This window comes from Lithobates pipiens, unplaced genomic scaffold (genome assembly GCF_037356315.1).
Source record: "Lithobates pipiens isolate NorthernLeopardFrog02 unplaced genomic scaffold, aLitPip1_a1.2 Scaffold_8, whole genome shotgun sequence".
NCBI classification, from domain to species: Eukaryota; Metazoa; Chordata; class Amphibia; order Anura; family Ranidae; genus Lithobates; species Lithobates pipiens.
Window position 1 is genome coordinate 164,213,970 of NW_027507903.1, and position 21,115 is coordinate 164,235,084.

General features: G+C 38.9%; 1 protein-coding gene across 1 annotated transcript in view; it reads left to right on the top strand.

Moving 5' to 3' along the window:
• Positions 1–21,115, top strand: part of SEMA3A (semaphorin 3A) — a 308,087-nt gene that overhangs the window by 136,727 nt on the left and 150,245 nt on the right. Inside the window, exon 4 of the mRNA XM_077469953.1 lies at positions 2,835–2,954. Within this exon, the coding sequence (XP_077326079.1) occupies positions 2,835–2,954 (120 nt within the window). The remainder of the gene's footprint in view (positions 1–2,834; positions 2,955–21,115) is intronic.

A 21,115-nucleotide genomic window follows, 5' to 3' on the forward strand; every position in this document is an offset into this window, starting at 1 on the left:
AGCACGATCTGCAATTGGCTGTGTCGAAGGGACACCGTCAACACAGAATTTCCCCGATGCGTGCCAGTGGCGGCGCGCAGAGGGGAAATAAACAGAAGAACGTCCAGGGACGCCGTCCCGGCAATTGAGCGCCACGCTGCAGCTGTCTTTCGGCTATAGCGTGTGTGCAAAGTGGTTAAATTAAATCAGGAAATCATATACAAATATTTACATCAAAGATTACTCTCATGCAACCACTTCTTACATCATTTTTGAAAACTACACCTATATGCCTGCGCAAGTACACATTGATACTAGCTGTTATTTGTGAACATTTTTTTTATATATTCCTATGGAAAAAAAATACTCTGCAGCTGTGGCTTCGGGGTACCACAACAACAGACGAATTTTACACTGTGCATCCATATGCTTGACATTATGACCATGTGCAAGAGGCCTAAAACATTTACAATATTTTGTACTCATACACAAAAACTATATTTTCCGATTTCATCTCTGTTAATGCACTAAATTGCACTGTGACACAATATACTTTACTGTTTATTTTTATACTAAGCTGCTAAAGATATGAATATATTGATCTGTGCATGAGAGGTTGGAATGAATGTTTTTTTAGGCCCAGAGCCAAGAAGGAGGTGAGAGTTGTGTCGTGGTTATGACACACGTCCATATACATAACACCTTTGGAACTGTTCTGTCTCAGATCTGAAAATCTGCTACAAACAATTTTTAACAGGCAGTTAGTTTAACAAAATATCAGTCTGCTCTCTAAGTGTAACTGACATTAACCCTGTAGCATGCCGGCGTTACAGCACAACAAATGTACAATTGAATCTTAAAGTTGGCCACAAATGCGCTAAACAGATTTTTTTTTCCTCTTTATAGTTTGAATTTACAGTTTTAACAAGTCCTTTTGGATCTGCAATGAGCAAAAATATCAGAATGTGTGTGGACACAGAACCTAACATTTGATAGCTCTGATTTTAATGCAGGAAAACACACAAATGACCCAGCCGCTGTATAACTGGGAGATACCTAGATGTCAGTGCTTTGGAAAAAAGGATTATGTGTTTGTTCTGATGCTGGGGTATGCATTGAGGGCCCATAAGTAATATGCATAGAAAAAGCCTGTATACCAAAATGGATTCAGGGGAGGTTATAAAGAGTATCTAAGACTATACAGGATACATTTTAATGCAGCTGAGAAACTAATGTATCTGTTATAAACAGATACATGAAACTGAGGAATGCACCGCCTGTAGAGGTGCACTAAGACAGGAGTGTCTAAATGGAGTTGCGCTCTTTCCATGCTCTTGCGGCTACCGCACGGACAGTGCAGTGCAAGGGAGTTTTAAAGTTGGGTGGTCTGAGCCTGATGGGAACTCACAGACACTAGTTCCCCTTCAGGTCTGTTCCCCTTGTGATTGACAACATGGAATTGGGTTGATTCATGGCCAATAGACAGCCTGCTATTGGCTATAGAATCCACCCACTACTCACTGTGAATCACAAGTTGAGGGTGGACCTGATAGGGAGCTAGTGGCTGAGCTTTCCCATCAGGCTCTGCACACCATCAGCATAACTGGGTGCTAGGAGGCCTCCTAAAAAATAGATATGCTGACAGGAAGGGAGAGGAGGCCTTAGTGGTGGTAAATATGTTGCCTGCTACACTGAGTATAGAGACAGACACTCTTTTAAAAATGGCTTATAAGATGCACTTTATACCATGTGCTGAACATGCATATACAGTACATAGGTGTTAATGCACGCTAAAGCAGACTATTTCTTTACTTAGCTCATAACATCTATCTTGCAATGCAGTGTTTACTATGTTCATCCCTGCTGATAAGGCACCTGAGTGAGCCACAATGAAACAAAGTATTATAATAAAATATTGTATTTAGTGATCAAATAAGATTTACTTATATCTTTCCATAGGTATTATAAATGCACTATATATCAATATTTAACAGTCTTTTAAACTCCTTACAAATAAAAAAAGGAAACTCAGTACACAATTATGTGCCCGAAACAAAACCTTTTTTAGCCTGTGAGTCATGGAGACCACACCTAACTATTGAGTCAGTGAAATTGGTTTACTGTACCCGTAAAGCATTTACATTAAGTGGTTCAGCATTCATACAATAGTGAGTGGATGGTTTCTTTTCTTTTGCCAGAAACAAATCCTACAAGTAACTTACAAGTAACTTATTGCTAGTAACAGAACTAATAATTTTTATTAAATGTATGTCTTTATGCAAGTTTTTGCCTAAAATACATCTACCACTCCACAATTAACTACATTTACCTAATTTAGCAGCTGACTTAAAATAACTCAATGTAACCTTAGCAGGATCAAAAGATCTTTTTGGTGCTAATGAACCACATTTACTGCTAAACTATGATTTTGGGATATGCCACGTTTTACAAAGTCACCAGATGAAAGCATGTAGGGCAAGCTACATACAGCAACCTACTATGTTCTTTTGCTTTATGACATGTTGTGCCCAATGACCCACACTGCATACCCTACAGCCTTTCCGTTATTATTGGATGGAAAATAAACTGGAGGCATATACTATAAACAATGGATTTACAAGAGTGGCACTGTGCAGGAAGAGGTATCTATAAAGAAATAAAGATTTTTCATTGACAGGGAGAATAATTACTAGAAATTAAAGTTTTTTTTTTTTTGTTGTTTTTTTAAGAAATGTATTCTTTAATGAGTGCATGGTTGGAATGGGCATCTGAATAGTATTAGTGGTATATGCACATAAGCTATGTATTTACTGTGCCCGAATATACTAATTTTCTATTTCTGTTTCTTTCCACAGAGAGAATGTGCCAATTTTATTAAGGTTCTGAAGGTTTACAACCACACTCATTTGTATGCCTGTGGAACTGGAGCTTTTCACCCTGTCTGTACCTATGTTGATGTTGGCCACTATCCGGAGGTAAAATTAAAAATGTGTTTATGTAGTATGTCAAGTAGATGTTAGTGAATGTGGTAGGCCATTAGCTAACCGTGTCACCAGCTTTGCAAAGCCTACTCCCAGCAACAGATGCCATCTTTTTAGTCAAGCATAAAGAAATGATGTATAGGCAGATATAAATATATATAAACAGAGCCACTCCTGAACTTACACATTTTGTATGTTCACGCCATATGTGTGGAGACTACAGCAATTATTCACTGTTTAATGTGCACAAATCAAACATGATAGTTTTCACCAAGACTGTGAATATTTCTATAGTTTATTTAAACATATTAAAATACTTTTGTTTGGTCTACACACATTCTGTTGGAAGGGTTTAGTGAAATATGATATGGCTTAAGTCTATATAGAAATGTGTACAGTTCAAATGCTGTATAACCAAATATCACTGTGGTTTTGATGAAGCTCGGAACTGTTATGGGCAATTGCCGGGGCTACCCACAACCACTTCATTCCACTTTCTTATCTGACAAATTCTGCTAAACTTCCATTTCTACTTAAAAAATAAAGAAGGGAGTAGGGTTCTAAAAGCAATGATGTGTTGCAGCCAACCGCAAACAATCCTCTTTCAAATTTTGGAAATGTAGTTTATACAAAAAAAAAATTAAGATGGGATTTCTCAGCTGTACAGTACATGGTTTGTTTTTGGTTCTTCATTAATCTAATTGATCTGCAAAATGTTGCTTATACAGTATAACCCACATATACGCACTCTGTTTTTTTACAAACATAATTCTGTTTCCTATAGCAACAGATCAGAATTCACTTTTTACTCAACTGACTACAAGAACTGAAAGGAGATATTGACTATTTTGAAAAAAAATCTTTATAGCCATAGTCACATCACTTGCCTGTAATGAAGGATGTCTTAAATTGTCCAGGCAGCCAAATTCTGTAAAAGTCTTCACTGCAGGGATACCTGTTCTCCTCCTGTCTCTAAACTTCTGGTGCTGTAATTATTATTATTATACAGGATTTATACAGCGCCAACAGTTTGCACAGCACTTTACAATGCTAGGGATGGTTAACAGCGTTGGGTCTTCAGGCAGAGCAGCATTACAAATGGTCCAGCAGGGGTCCCTCCTTCCCCCTCCTCCATTGAGGAAAGTTCTTTCATTGATTACACAACTTGTAATGCAATCTGCGAATGAGAGCGAGAATCCTGTGTCTGATCAGGCTATCCCCCAACAAAATAACTTTTGTATGGAGTAGAAGGAGGCATTCTCCATTGGACCATCTGCACTGCTGTTCTGCCTGTGTTTCCTTTATATACAGTATAATAGTGCTGTAATTAAAAGAGAATCATGGTCAAAGCTTTTTGGTTGCCCTTTTCTTCTGGGTCACAGAGTCACATGTGCTCTTTTGTGACCCAGAATCAGCTGACAGCTAAAGTCCACTGTCAGCTGATGTCACAGAGGCTCTGGAAGGACCCTGACCATTTTGTTGCGATCTACTCAGCTGCCTTACTGACAGCTGGCTCCATTTCTCAGCATGCAGAAGAGAGTCAAAACCAGCTGCTCCCACCCCCTCTCCAGCCCAGTGCTCCAATGAGCTCTGGAAGATAAGAGAAGAGAAGAGAGCGATCCCTCCAGCGCTTAGTCATGTGATCGCTCAGTTCCCAGGCATAGCGTCAGGGGACAGCTGCAGCATCGCACCAATATTGCAGAATGGAGGTGATTATATATGTTTGTTTGTTTTTTATTTTTTTGTCACCCCCAAACTCCTCCTTTAACTCATAACTATTTGGAGCAAAATGTAGATAGCATACATATTATATTCAAGCAATACTGAAGGATGTGCCTAAAGCTGCATTTAATACAATCAGCAGTGAGGACAATAGATATGATTGTTTGAATTTAGATGCAAAATTACTGCCACATTGGATGTTATTAGAATAACATGCTAGCTGTGTCTTATATGTTTTCTGCTTTTAATTATTTTCAGATACTTCTATTTGTTTTAACAGCTAAGTAGTTAGAAGCAAAGATTGCAGTGGTCTCAGCACTGATTGGGTTCAGAGAGGGCAAGGAATGCAATGTGGCCACTGGCAGCCGTGTACTTTTATTCGTCCGTCATCTATATATTAACTTTCTCCATGACATGATTTGGCATCTTTACGCGAGCTCTCATTCTTCAGCTATTAAAATGTTCAAGACATTAAGATGCTGCACCTCAGCTCCGGACAAATGTTTCTTACCTTAAACATAGAACTTATATAATTCCTAAAGGTTGTGTCTTTTAATGAAACATATACTGAGAGAAATATGGAAGCTGCTATTGCAAATTGCTTTCTGAAAATGCTGGTTACATGGCTGTGTCTGGTCTCAATGCTACCTCAGCTGCTGCACTGGAACAAAAATTCAACTAGTGAAGTCAGGGAATATCGAACATCCTGCGCACTTCAACCATGTTAGTCATTGAACCAAAAGAAAAGATAGGCAGCTAGCATTTTCAAAATGAATAGTGGAGGCCTATATATTTTCTCAGTGCATGGTTGTATTAAATGTGTGTGCCTAATTTTTATATGTAATGGTCAAAAATTCTAAACAAATTGAAGAAGTAAAGAAGGTTATTACATTTCAGCCAATAATAACTAATAGAGAGGTTACAGCCTGTCTCACACATCATAAATAATGTTTGTATGCATCCCAGAACTCTGATAGCAATTCACATTTCTTACAGCGTCTTTTTCAGCTAAAATGTCTGTAGCATACAAGAAGAAATTATGCTACGAAGACTGCTAAAGCAATTTGTATGCCATGTTGACCATGGTATAGGAATTTCTGTAAAGGAAAAAAAGTGCTATTTATTTAAAAAAAAATAATACTTATATGGGGTGGTGTGTCATTCACCCAAATATATTTATGCATACTGTACAAACTGAAGAAGTTCATATAATAGATTTATATTTTTTATATTCATATTTTAAAATTTGTTTACCATTTTTTTAAATTAAAATAACAAACATGGTATATTTACCTGGTATTGCACAGAGCAGCTCTCAAGCTCCTCTTCTAGGATTCCCTTCCAGTTCTCTCTGCTTTTGCTCTTCAGTGTTTGCTATGGGGGACAGATGTGCGGGCTTGCTCCTGAGCCAGGATCTAATCTTGGAAGGTATTTTATTAAGTTAAAAAAAACCTTTATCCTTTACAACCACTTTAATTTTGGCAATAGCCTATGTTAAAACATGACACTATATAATATGGGTGTCGCTTCTTATAGAATGTGTACTGTTTTCAACAGTATTTTTTCCTCATTCATTCAGTTCTCTGTTTTTTATTCCTTATATATAATGTTTTAGAGAGGCACATTCTGTGATGCTGAATATTTATGAAAAAATATGTTGGCATGCCAAGTTTATTATCAGCCTCCCTAGATACATATAAACATATGCCCTCTGAGACCACATGACAAAGTACAATTATGATAAATGGCTTCAGGGTTCCTGTGACATTTGCATCTTGCTCTTTTTTAGCAAAATGGTTATACAGTGAACATTTTTCCTATAGAATATCTCCATGGAATGTAGAATTTTCTGCTTTACCTGTCCCCTCTGGCCTCTAATCCCTAGTAATAACCCAACAGGAAATTCCTTCTCCATAGTACAGTTTTCCTGTTGTTAACAGAAGGTTACAAACTTTGCTGGTTAAGAAGCATAGGTTAACAGTCCATACTTAACTGACACTTTAATTTCTAGGTTTAATTTCTTTAAAAATTGTCTAAAGGGTTTGGAAATGCAGATTACACACTATTGCTGAGTGAAGATTAAATAGCGTTCCCCCCAAGATTTCCATCCATTTTTAAGGTCACATAAATTATACTTGGTTGCTTTGTATTTTCTGTGTATTATAAGATTACAACTACTCACATAATGAGTCTATCAGTTAGAAATTATATGAGTATATACTGTATGCATGTACATACAATGTGTGTATACAAACAGCTGGGTGAGCTACATACTGTATGTCAAAGGCTAGGGAAAAGCCTTGGTTCAATACGAGACAGGTTTGACAAATATTACTGAAGTTCCAGTATTAAAAGTGAAATCAGATTGAAGTCAGCTGTAGTACAGAGTACAAAATCAACAACAAAAAAGTAAAAACACTGTTTGGTGGGGAGCAGTGTTTTCTTTTTTTAATACTAAGGTCCCTTTCACACGGGAAGGATCCGTAATGATCCGCCCCATGATGATCCGCTTGCTCAGCGGGGATCGCTCCGTTTATCCCCGCTGAGCTGGGGAATGACAGGGCGGTCCCTGCACACTATGCAGGGACCACCCTGTCAGATCTCCGCTCTCCTCTATGGGGGATCGGATGAGCACGGACCGTCTGTCTGTGTTCATCCGATCCGCTCTGCAGACGGATAGAAAAATAGGATTTTCCTCCGTCTGCAGAATCGAATCATAGCGGAGACGGGCGATATTGGGTGTCTGCGGATGTTCATGCGCAGACACCCGCCATCCCATAGGGATGCATGTAGGTCCGTATTTCATCCGCAAACGGATGGATTAAATACGGACATACGGTCCGCATGTGTGAAAGGGGCCTTAAAGGGAAATATTAAAAATGCTAAATTACCTTAAAAAACATACATAAAGCATGCTCTAACCTTGTGACATGGCACATCTGTATGGTGTATACAAACTACTGCAGCAAAACTGACTTTTACAGAGCTACTTCAGCCAATTCCCTTCATCTACAGTATATTACACCCTTTTTCTAAGTGAGGGCCTGGCATAGATATCAATGGGGGATAGCACACCAAAAAAATAAATAAAAAAAAACACACAGGGTTTCCCCTAAAAATACATGTCATGCATGACTGGTATGGATGTCAAGGGGCATTCAACACAAAAAAACAGCATGTGGTATACCCAAATTCTATCTGAATTTTAAAGGGGAAAATCCACGCAAAAATCAAGAAAAAAATCATGGGGTCCCCCAAAATATCCACACCAGATCCTTATCCAAACATGTACCCTGGCAGGCCAGAAAATAGTGGGATAAGCACGCACCCCTCTCCAGAACCATAGCAGACTACATGCCCTTAACATGGGGAGGGTACCTTGCCAGGGGGGACCCCCTTTGCAAAGTACCCATGTTAAGGTGGGCTTTTTCCACAAAACCCTGGCCAGGTAATTTTGGGACTCTGTGCGTGGGGATTTTATTAGAATCTGGAAGTCCCCTATAAATACAAAGGGTTTCAAAAGGGGTTTCACAACAAAGAGTGAAAAGTAAATAAAGACACACATACAGTTTTTGCATATTCTTTGGCATGCTGAGATAAGAGTCTGGTTTAGATATTTGGGGGGCCCAAATTTTTAAAATGTTTTGCATAGGGTTCTCCTCATAATTCAAACCAGAACCTTTGCATGGGGCCCATTCAAAATTCATACCAGACCTGAAGGACGTATTAGGAATTATGGGGGGGGGACCCCACACCAAAAAAAAAAACTATACCTGGACTTTATTTTTATAGCTGGTAATTTATTGACAGTAAATGAATAGGGCGTGACATTACTTGTTACTAAGGATGCAATGGGTGCTGACACCCTTACCAATGATAACAGCAGAAGAAAACTTCTTCTATATAGTAGTGGGAGAAAAACCCGCAACTATACATTAAGTTCAGTTCCTGCCAAATGGGCTTAAAGTGGATGTAAACCCTCACATATACCCGGTGATGTGAACAGCCTCAGATGATACACAGGGATGAAACAAATCTCCTTACATACGTTTTACTTGTGTCTCTGCTGTCTTTATCTTTATATACTGTTTAGAAAAGTTCAGATCATGTTAGGAGATTTTCTCTTCCTGGTTATCACTGCAGTGAAGCCTGGGCATACAGCCAAGACAGCTAATTGGAGGAAAGGCACACACCCCCTCTTCTCATAGGAAGAGACTTTCAGAGCTGATAGTTGAATAGTTCAGAGTTCTGCCAATCTATTGATAGCAATCTCAACACAAAATTCCGGCTGCTTTTACCATATGTGATGGAGAACTTGACAGGAATTATCAGGCTGATAACAGAAGAACGGAGCAGGAGACTGCTATGGGGCATAGTGCTTTGAAGAGGGACAAGAAAACGCTGCAGATATCGGGTTTACATCTACTTTAAAGTCCAGAATTTGAACAAACACATTTCAGTGCAAACTTGCAATGTAGAGGATCTTAATAGGTCCCTTCAAGCATATGAAATGGAGGCATGTCATACATTAATACAAAGTATGGTTAACTGCTTCTTTATGCTGCTATAGAAGTATGGAAAACTCTAGCGACTTAAGAACAAAGTGATTATGGTTCTCCAACAAGCTGGAGTTTCCAAGACTCTCTATTTACACATGGTGCTCTCACCTCCACAAGTTTTTATCGCTGTCTGGTTCTCACTGGTTTACCTTACTTTCTGTCTGTATCATTGGTTAGGGGAAATCTCAACTCAGCAATCAAAACTTGATAGGACCTAAGCCCTTGTACACACGGTCAGACATTCTGACAACCAAATCCGTTGGATTTTGTCCGACGGATTTTGTCCAAAACTGTTGCTTACACCCGGTCGGACAAAGTTGTCGGAAAATCCAATTGTACATAACGTGATGACGTTATTTTGTTACGACGGGACTACATTCAGGCTAGTAGCCAATATCTTTGGTCTAGGAATTTGATCTGAGCATGCATGGCACTTTGTCCGTCGGAGTAGGCTACACATGATCGGAGTATGTCCGATCGGAGCATTTTGTCGGAAAATTTTACCGACAAGTTAGAAAAGTTGGTCCGTTGGATATTCCGACGGAAACAGTCCGATGGAGACCATACACAGTCGGAATATCCGACAAGAAGGTCCGATAGGACACATTCCGTCGGAATCTCCGACCGTGTGTACAAGGGCTAATACAATCCCAACCTACTGAAAATGTTTAAGATGATAAAGGTTATGAATGACACAACATACTTTTACCTTTATATTGATGCTGGAATTTCTGAGTAGACAGCAGTGGAAACTCAACAATTTTGCCACTAAAAAATACAATTCTGATTAAGCTTACAAAAGTGCTCTGTGCCTGGTCAGTGAAAATGATTCAAAATTGCTGGACCCGGACTGTAACATGATCTGAGCACAGACAGTATTTTTTTGGTGTTAGGTTATGTTAATTAAATAAATGCTGTATGCCCAAATACGTTATTCCCTTGGTGCTGTTTCCTTTTAAAGAGCTATGATAACACAAGATCATGATACTTTTGTAGGCATGTTTAAGAATGCTTACTTACAGTAGAAATAAAACTAAAACTGTGCAAAATAATTTACTGTGGTTCTCTTCTTGACATCCATCATGCTTTGCATTACAGCAATAATTTAGCGAGTGACAGATTAAAAAAAAATCATAATATATTTCTTCCAAGGTCCTTCTTAAATCATTACATAGCAATTAATCACTTGTTCTTTTCAGCTGTCATTTAGTGCATTCAGTTTTGCCCATGCATATTTCATAATTATACATTAGTGTTTTTCAGTCTATTTGTGTCTAAATGACAGATATACAAGTCAGTAATTATGCTGCTGCTGCTCTTTAAATGGCACTGTTCATGCTTTCACATGCAGGAAGGAGAAGTTGGGAACTGCCAGAAATTAGAGAGTGAATGTGTCTACTTTCTTCTTATTATGTGTAGGTATTTGCTTTAGCCTGTCATTTGGCATTGTCTGCCTTGGGATGTGACTGTCATGTATACCATAAAATACCTTAGTGCTTGAATTGAAGTTGACCTGTAAATAGATAATTTTTTCATGAATAGTGCAGAAAGCTAAAGTTTTATGTCATAATTTCCAGGATTTGTTGCCTATTGCAAAGAGCAGAGTACACCTTTGTTACTGCCTTCATCTGCTTTTCTCTCTAAATGGACAGTGTCATCTTCATTTAAGCATTTTCCAGGGTCAGCATCTACTTCATTGACTGGGATGATGGTTTAGAGGTGGCACAATCATGTAAATACCGGTGCCTGTACATTTGCCATTGTACATGAATGTGTGTGAGTGTTGTAGTTTAATCACGTGGGAAATAAAGAATGGGGCAATGCTTCTCGCTGCTTGCAGCAGATTGATAATATAATTTCATTCTAGGAAACTGGACTGATTATATAATTTCAGCCTAGGGAACCTAACATTGAAACTCAGGGACACCTCTTTAAAGATAAAAGGTGGATCTTTTTAAATAAAATAAAAAATTATAGTGTTCTTGTATATTGTGGCATGTCAATAGTTTATTTCTGCAGAATTTTACAGTTACTGACAGATCAACTCTAATGCCGCATACACGATCGGGCTTTCTGGCAGAAAAGGTCCAACAGAATAATTTCATCAGATATTCCAATCGTGTGTGGGCTTCATCTGACTTTTTTTTTCAAAAATTCTCATGGACCTAGAAACAGAACATGTTTTAAATCTTTCCAACGGAATCAATTCCTATTGGGAAAACCATTTGTCTGTATGCTGTTCTGATGGATAAAAAATGACGCAAGGGCAGCTATTGGCTACTGGCTTTTGAACTTCCTTTTTCTAGTCTCGTCGTACGTCATTGCGTTCTAAACAAATGGACTTTGGTGTAATCATGTGTAGGCATGTCCGTTTCAAAGCATTGCGCCCACAATCAGTAGATCATGGGTACAATGTCAGGCTCCTACAGACACTGCTGAGAGCTCTCTGTCTGTATCTTCCTATGATCAAACAGTTATTTAGCTACAAGAACTGTCAGTGAACTGCCTGAGTGCTGATCAGTGCCCTTATAGTTAAAGTGATTATTAAGCCAGTGTTTCTCAAATCCATTCCTTAAGGCGCACCAACATATTTTCGGGATCTCCCTCAGATGAAAGGGTTGTGGTAAATGCTAAGGCAGTGAAACTGATCAAATCACCTGTGCAAAATTATATAAGTCCTGAAAACATGACCTGTTGGTGCTCCTTGAGAACTGGAATTGAGAAACACTGTGTTAAGCCACTGTGACATCTTTATAACGTCACTAAACAGTTAATCGCCCTGGGATTTGTTGTCTATCTTTATATCATCTTCTGTATTTGTTATGCTATGTGCCATCTATACCTGGTTTTCAGAGCGCTACTCTGTGCTCACGTGACGGGCCACCTCTGTCCTCTCTTGATCTGCCAGCTAGAGCGGGAGGATTGAAGATTCCCCCACTGATGTCAGTCAGGACGAGAGGAGAAGAGAGGCAGCCAGTCACGTGATCACTGAACGGCGCTCTGAAATCAGGTATAGACTGCATTTTTTTAAATGAAACACAGACTGCGGCACATAGCATAATGAGACACAGAGGATTATATGACAGATTCAATGTTTTTTTCCGCAGCAGGAGGGGAGGCGGCAGGCACTATCACAAGCATAGAGGCAGGGAGGAGAAGGGGGAGAAGAGCACAGAGGAGGACAGGAGAGCTGCGGATGACGGAGGCACATAAACTGACCATGGTGCCAGGGACTCAGCAGCCATGATACACCATGGTCAGTTTACAAGGGGAGGGCAGAACTAGGCAGGATCAACCAGGTATTTCAGATGAAACAGGGGGCCAAATTACACAGTACAAGCACTGTGCTGTATAACATGCTTTAAAGGAAAGGATCATTTTTTATTTTTTTATTAGGGTAACAAACACTTTAATTGAGAGATGCAACCTATCTGCTCCAGTGGTAGATGGGACTTGAAGTTTGTTCATTCCCAGTTTTCTGTGAATGAATGATGCAGCTGTCCCATGGAGCTGCACAATTTCTAAAAGATGAAGATTTCGGGAAGAAGAAATCCAGCCTGCTGTCACAGGGGATAAGGGGGTGGATGCAGAACATAATACAGTAATACCTCGGATTGTGAGTAACGTGGTTTACGAGTGTTTCACAATACAATCTATTATTTTTTGAAATCCTTGAACTTGATTTGCGAGCGTTATCTCACAAGACGAGCAGGATTCAAGCCAATGGGGTGTGCAGTACCGCATTTGGTCAGAGGTGCGGGGCACTAGTGACACTCGGAGCCGATCGGAGCCACACAAATGCACTCGGAGCTGCTCGGAGACTCTCCGAGGCTTCCCCAGTGCATTTGAGTGGGTCTGAGTGGTCTCCAAGTGTTTCCAGCGCCCCCACCTCTGGCCACATGTGGTACTGCATACAATAGCAGTCACTGTGGAACAAATTATCCAGTTTCCATTGACTCATATAAGTAAACTCACTTTGACATACGAGTGCTTTGGATTACAAGCATTCTTCTGGAATGAATTATGATTGTAATCCAAGGTTCCACTGTACATGTAACACCCTAAATATAGGTACCATGTTCAGTATTATAGGACAAAAAATATATATATATATAAATATATATATATATATATATATATATATATATATATATATATATATATATTGTGGTCAGTTAAAAAAACTGTACCTTTAATATTTACTTTCTTGTGCCTGATTTCTGGTTTTGGATTTACCATTATGAAAAAAAAAGTTCCATAACATGTTTGTATTATAATAGGAAGTGAAGCTTCCTTCAGACGAGTGTTAATCCTGTAATAAAACAACCAGCCATTAGGCATGACACAGTTCCATCTAAACGTGATCAGTTTCCACATATGACTGGAAATTTTGCATAAGCTACAGCTTATAAAAAGTTGACTATAACTATTCACTAGCTTCTTTTTTCTGACTCTAGCTCTTTTTGCCCCAAAAAAAGTATCAAAGGCTCAGAATTTTTACTTACCTAAATGCATTGATGTCATTAACTATTTCCCACACAGGCCAATTCTGACATTTGTCTCCTACATGTAATTTTTTTTTTTCAAGAAAAATACTCAGAACCCCCAAACGTTATATATGTTTTTTTTACAGAGACTCTAAATTATAAAATGGCTACAGAGTCTACTGCTTTTCAAAAGGGTCCTCCGCCATTGCGGTTTCTATTTTGGACACCAGCAGAGGCTGACCACTAGCTAGAAGTAAAGGGTTGTGACACAACTATCCCCCTACAATCACCGGGCTTCCATCGTTATCCACATGGATTATTACATCTTTCCCCATGTTTTAACCCACAAGCTCATCGGTTGATGTTGACCCTTCCCCACCTGGATAATATAGTGGTACTGTTTTTATTAATAACATTCTTTTACATCAGTATCTATATAGGCTATATGTGTTTATGACTGCCTTTGCAACCTCTGCAAGTTTTTATTATTGACAGTTGCTGTTTATTTCTCAGAAATGCAATAAATTTATATGCTTTACCCATAGTGCACTGCTTCTTTGTTTTTGCCATGCAATGCTGTACCCAAACATATTTTTTATATATTTTTGAGACAGATAGAGCTTTCTTTTGGTGGTATTTAATCACTACTGGAAAATATATCACCATTTAAAAATATTTAAATGAATGTCTGAATGTCTAATGTCTATATTTCATAATCAATTGTATCCTTGACTAAATTACACATTGCACTTCTGAAAGAAAATGCTTTCTCATAGCAGTCATCACAGAGTAATTAAATGTCTAATGTCATTAAGAGGTTGATTGTTTTTTTAATTATTTTATAGTTTAATACATATATGTGTGTGGACCTTTGGATAGCATGCAGCAAAGTGTTTTACTGCACAAACTCAAGACACTTTAAAATCTGCTTTCAAAGCAAGGACCATGTAACACCTGCACAGCTTTTGCCTGTGTTCCATTTTTTAAATATATACAGTTGTAATTATACATCTGACATTACAGCTATAAATAATACAAAAATGCAGACAAATAGGCCTGACAAGAGCAAAAGAATAGAATGCTGTATAGAATCACTTTTCATCAAGTAGGTAAAGCTCACCTTACACATACTAGGTACAAACCATGGGTCAGTGTACAAACCATACTCCGTTCTGACATGCATAGACAGGAGCAGTCAAGCTGAAGCACAAATTACATGTAAACTGTCCATAGTTGAGTCCGTCTTCCTGTTTCATAGGATGTAATCCTTCTTTCCTGCATATAAAGAATATAGCTGGTGCAGAATGACACAGCGAGCAGTACAATTAGATATGGTGCTATGACAATAAAGTCAATGAAAAGAAAAGAGACCATTGAACCTGGACTAATGGCTTTCTTTACAGCATGGAACAGCCACTTGCTGAGTGTTTGATCAATACCACGGATAATCCGATTTGAGACTGTGGTAGAGACTGTCATTATAGTCAAGTGATTAGTGCTAAAAAATTACAGTACTGCAATCCAATACCTTATATTCTTTCCTTCTAGCATCTGTTAATTGAACATGATAAGCTAACGTTACCAGTATCCTTGTGTGCATTTTCTTTATAATGTTGCAGAGTTATTAGCAAACCGAAGATGAATTAAAGATAACACAAGACAAAGCTTTTCTTTTAGTTTTAGATACAGTGGAGAGGGTTTAGAACGCCTCTCAGGTTTTCTCAGCCTTTTGGGAGATTTACCCTTTCTAGTTGAAACAAACAAAAAAAAATGTATCCCATCATCCTTTGCTATAGCACATTATGGGGAAGATCACTGAGTGTAGGTGCTACAAAGAAGTTGGCTACAGCAGCATCTCTCCTGCTTCTATGGCAGGGTTCCATCTGGTCAGTAGTGGCTGAGCCGATCCCACTGATCCATCTACAGACTGGTTTTAACACAGACATGCTCACCGTTTTCCTCTATTTGTGAGTGCACTATACAGTATATTCTTTGTTTTTAAGCATTTAATAAAAGGACATACTACGTCATATGGTTGATTGGAGCCCTCCTCTCCACCTCTTTTTACCCTCTCTATTTGTCCTGTTTACCATTATCAGAAGTGAAGGTAAAAGAAAATGCCATGTTTTGGGTTGTTCTCAGAACATATAAGCGAAATCTTCCAATGAGGACAGTAATTTTGGCATGACAACCAAGTATTTTCTTCGCTTTGGAGGGATTTCCTTTCAGTTCTCCTTTAAAGTTAAAATTCTAAATAGTTACCACTAGGGATGAGTCCAATGTTTGAGTCAAACGTAAGTTCGACTCAAACATTGGGTGTTCGTCTGTTCGCCGAACAGTGAACATTATGCAGTGTTCGTGGCAAATTTGAAAGCCGCGGAACACTGTTAAAGTCCATGGGACATTAACATGAAAAACAAAAAGTGCTCATTCTAAAGGCTTAAATGAAAGTTACTGCCATAAAAAGTGTTTGGGGACCTGGGTCCTGCCCCAGGGGACATGTATCAATGCAAAAAAAAAAGTTTTAAAAACAGCCTTTTTTTGGGAGCAGTGATTTTAATAATGCTTAAAGAGAAACAATAAAAATGAAATATTCCTTTAAATATTGTGTCTGGAGGTGTCTATAGTATTCCTGTAAAGTGGCACAGTTTTCCCATGTTTAGAACAGTACCACAGCAAAATTACATTTCTAAAGGAAAAAAGTCATTTAAAACTGATCGCGGCTGTACTGAATTGTCTCGGCAATATAGATAAAACTCATTTAAAAAAAACGGCATGGGCCCCCCCCCCCCCCAGTTCATTACCAGTCCCTTTGGGTCTGGTATGAATATTAAGGGGAACCCTGTGCCAAATTTTAAAAAAAAATGGCATGGGGTGCCCCCCAAAATCCATTCCAGACCCTTCATTTTGCTGTGGTACTGTTCCAAACATGGGACAATTGCTCCACTTTACAGGCATACTATAAACACCCCCAGGCACGATATTTAAAGGAATATTACATTTTTATTGTTTCACTTTAAGTATTAGTGAAATCACTGCCCCCGAAAAAATCGCCATTTTTAAAACTTCTTTTTGCATTGATACATGTTCCCTGGGGCAGGACCCAGGTCCTCAAACACTTTTTATGACAATAACTTACAAGCCTTTAAAATGAGCACTTTTGATTTTCATGTTTGTGTCCCATAGACTTTAACAGTGTTCGTGTGTTCGTCCAAATTTTTTGCCTGTTCGCAAGTTCTGGTGCGAACTGAACTGGGGGGGGAGTGTTCAGCTCATCCTTAGTCACCATGGAGATTGACATAAAAAGTGTATACAGTAAACTCATTCTGAACATATTAGGACACAAGGCTTGTTCCTTTCCTGTATCCTAATGAGTGAATTATCTCTTTTAGTTTCACTTGTACCAGCAGTATAATTATTATATTATTATTATACAGGACTCATATAGTGCCAAAAGTTTACGCATCACTTTACAACATGAGGGTAGACAGTACAGTTACAATACAAAATCTTAAAAAAAAGTGTTCTCTGATCATATTTTATAAAAATGTTATAGTTGTAGCCAACTGTAAATATTATTTTCCAAATTAATCTATGGTGCATTTTAACATTTGCACTGATCTACACATAGGGAGGATTTACTAAAATTAGTGAACACAGCATATGGTGCAGCTGTGCATAGTAAAGCCTAGTACACACCTGTATTTTTTTTTTGTGATGTCCCCTTCTTTTATTTTGTTTTCGGACTGGGGGATGGCCTCCCTGATTGGGAACTGGTTGCCTACTGTTTTTTCAGCATGCTTTTCCGAAAGAGGCTGACCAAATGACCAGCTTCTTTGGGACTGGCTGCCATACACACGGGCCAATGTCGCCCGACATTCGCCTCATGTGTACTAGACTTTACTGATCAGCTTATAACTTCAGCTTGTTCGAATAAGCTTTGACTAAAACCTAGAAGCTGATTGGTTACTATGCACAGATGCACTAGATTCTGTGTGCACCAGTTTTAGTAAATCTTCTCCATAGACTCTGGGGAAAAAGGCAAGGGTTTCTGGGCAAACAACATGTTCATGTATTTGTAAAAAATGTACCTGTAAAAAATCTACAGTGAATTCTAGGCCTCCTTCCACTATCTCAGCGCTAAAGATATACCAGGTTTTACAAAATATATAGAGCCTCCACAACTGCAACAATGAATATCATCCCTGTATAACATTAACGAAATGTTTAAACTCATGTCTGCAAAACACACTTGATTGCAGATCTGAAACTTGTAATTTATGTTTTCATCCTACTGTTTTTCTTTTAAAATTTTATAAAAATAAATGATGTGCTATACACTGGCACTAATAGAACTATGGGATAATAAACGGTAGGCAACAAAAACTATAATATTAAAACCTTAATTACATATATTAATATTATTTAATTTGAAACCACACCACTGAAATGGATGATGAATAACAGCCACAGCTTTATTAATGTTTTTTTTTTTTTTTTTCAATTTAAAAATAAAATATAAGCAATAAATATTTTAGTAATCTCCTATCAAAGTACCGAATATATACCGAATATTTCAACATGACCCAGCCACTACAGCTCAGGCCTAATAATTCATTACTTTTAACAAACGTTATTTCTTTCCCCCCTTACTCTTTCTTCTATAAAAGAGTAAGGGTTCCCACCTCATAACAAGCCACGACAAGGGGATGGGGGGGACAGGGAGCTGTCCTGCTAATTCCATCTGGTGATTGGCAAAAGCCTGTGTCTGGAACCCATTTTTATCGGGGTCCCCAAGAATTCTAGAATCTTCCAGGGGGGTCACGTGGCCTTTACTGACCAATCCTGAACCACCCCCCTTGGATTCCAGAATGTTCTTGGGTCAGCTGACTTCGCTGGCCTATCAGAACCTCCCTATTATTTCTGCTACTTCAGGGAGCTAGAAACTGCCACTGCCTCAATCCCATGAGTAAAAGGGGGGCCTTGAAACTGGCTTCCCCCCATTTTTTCCTTACATTTAGCAGACATCTTTTACCCCTCATGTTTGTATGCTGAGGTTTCTTTCTTCTAAGTATAAAATTATGCTATTTGGGAATGCTAAGTGCTGCTTTCACTTAACCTACACAGTTCAAATCTCTACAAAAGGTGAGCACAGCATGTGAAGCATATTATGTTTGATCAAGTATTCAGGAACCTGATAATAACTGAGTTAATGTGTAGTGTACAATAATGAATGGAAGATCCTGACAAATTAGTCACATTTTTGTCAATACATTAAAATATGTGCTCTGATATTATATGCATGTTGGTATAGTTATCTAGTAACAGTTATGGGGGGTATTGATTATGTATCACTTGCAAAGTTTTGATCCTGCAGCAACTGTCTAATCCAAGTGCCAATAAATTGTTTCTTTTTTTTAACAATTATTAATGATAAAAGTAGCATTACGGATGAGCAAGCTGATCCGTGTAAATTAATTTCCATGGCAGACCTGCTGGTGTGGGAGCTTAACATATGGCACAAAGAATTTTGGAACTGCTATTTGCTGTAACAACCAGTGCCACCTACCAGTACCCAGCAGTGCCACCTACCAGTGCATATCAGCACTGCTAAGCAGTGCCCACCAGTGCCACCTATCAATGCCTACCATTGCCACATATCAGTGCCACCCATCAGTGCTGCCTCTCAGTGCCACCTATCAGTGCTCATCAGTGTCCTTCATTGCTGGCCATCAGTGCCCTTCAGAACCACCTACCAGTGCCCATCAGAGCCATCTATAAGTCCAGCCTCATCAGTGCCCACCAGTACCACCTCATCAGTGCCCTAAAGAGACTTTTACATGTATCCCATGCAGATGATTAATGAAAGTGTGAGTATCTGCACAAGGGGAAATACCTTTTCTGACACTGCAGCTGTGCACTCATGATTCCCCTGTGTTGGCCAGCCCTGATTTTTGCAGAGAAGTGGGAAGGGCCGAGATTCCCTTCTGCTGGCTGGCTGATGTCAAAATTTAATCTCTGCCCCTCAGAAAAGGTATTTCCTGTGTTCATTTCTAACAAACGCTTACACTTTCATTAATGGCGGCATATCTGCATGGGATTCCTTTCCTATGCGCTACATTATGCAGCTGAATACAGATGGGAGCGGCGGGGAGGAAAGCAATCTCATGATGACAGGGGGGAGGGGGGAGAGACTGTCAGAGGAGAGACAAGGGCTGTAGATGATGAGATATGTAAACTGACCACCGTAGTCTGGGCTCAGCAGCCATGATTATCATGGTCAGCAGAGGCAGGAAGACTCAGGAACTTGTAGGATCAACCAGGTTTATTACCAGTTAGGAAGATAAGAATTGAACAGCACAAGCATTGTGCTGTTATTCATGCCCTAAAGGAACAGGACCTTTGTTTTTTTTAGTTTTATATACACTTTAAGTGCCCAGTAAACAAGTGGTTAATTACACTGTATCATTATTTTTGTATCTCTTGAACAACATCCCTTGTGAAAGCATGGGCTGTGGCAGGTCCTTTTTATTGAGAGATATGTGGACCACATGATTTTTGCCTGCTGTTCCTGACAGTAAAGCATGTCTTAGTTTAGACAAACAACACTCACTCAATGTACTGTATATATGGAAGAGCATGTTGTCACCCTAGGACAAAAACATTTTTGGGACTACAAATGACCTTTCCCTTTCCTCTTCTCAATAGTAAAGGGAGAAGTGTTCTGTAGACCACAAGGATATTTAAACAAATATCAGTGATCACAGTCAGCAGAAACAGAGCATAAGCTCAGTGGATTTCTGAAAGGATCAACTGATTTTTTTTTGCTTATATAAAATCCTTTCAAAACAACAAAAAATCTTGCGAGCTACCATAAACATATGCTGACTTCTATCTAGATAGCTGTTAGCAATGACATCCCTGTATCAACACGCGTTGGGGAGGGAGGGAACAGGATGGTGCAGGAGACAGCTGATCGGTCTCAACGCGGAAGGGGCACACCATTTCAGTGGTCAAATCGTTTTTTGGCTTTTAAAGAGTGCTGCACTGAAGCACCCATGAAATGTGAGTACCCTATTTCAAAGGGGCTAGAGTTTAATAATACATTTATTTAAAACGATACTATACTATCTAGTTTTCTTTTTTTTATATGTATGTGGAAAATGTGCCATCAAGCAGCCTAGGATCCCATCAGAGATACTGAACCCAGTGGTGGTTCATATGCATGTTTTGACTGAGCTGTAAGGTCACACGCTCTAATGTGAGCGCACACACTGAAGGGGGGGTACCTGAGTGCACTCAAGAACACGCTTGCTATCACCATTTGATATTTTTTGTTTTCTGGAATGGACTTTATATTTTATTATATTAATGTATGTTTTCACAT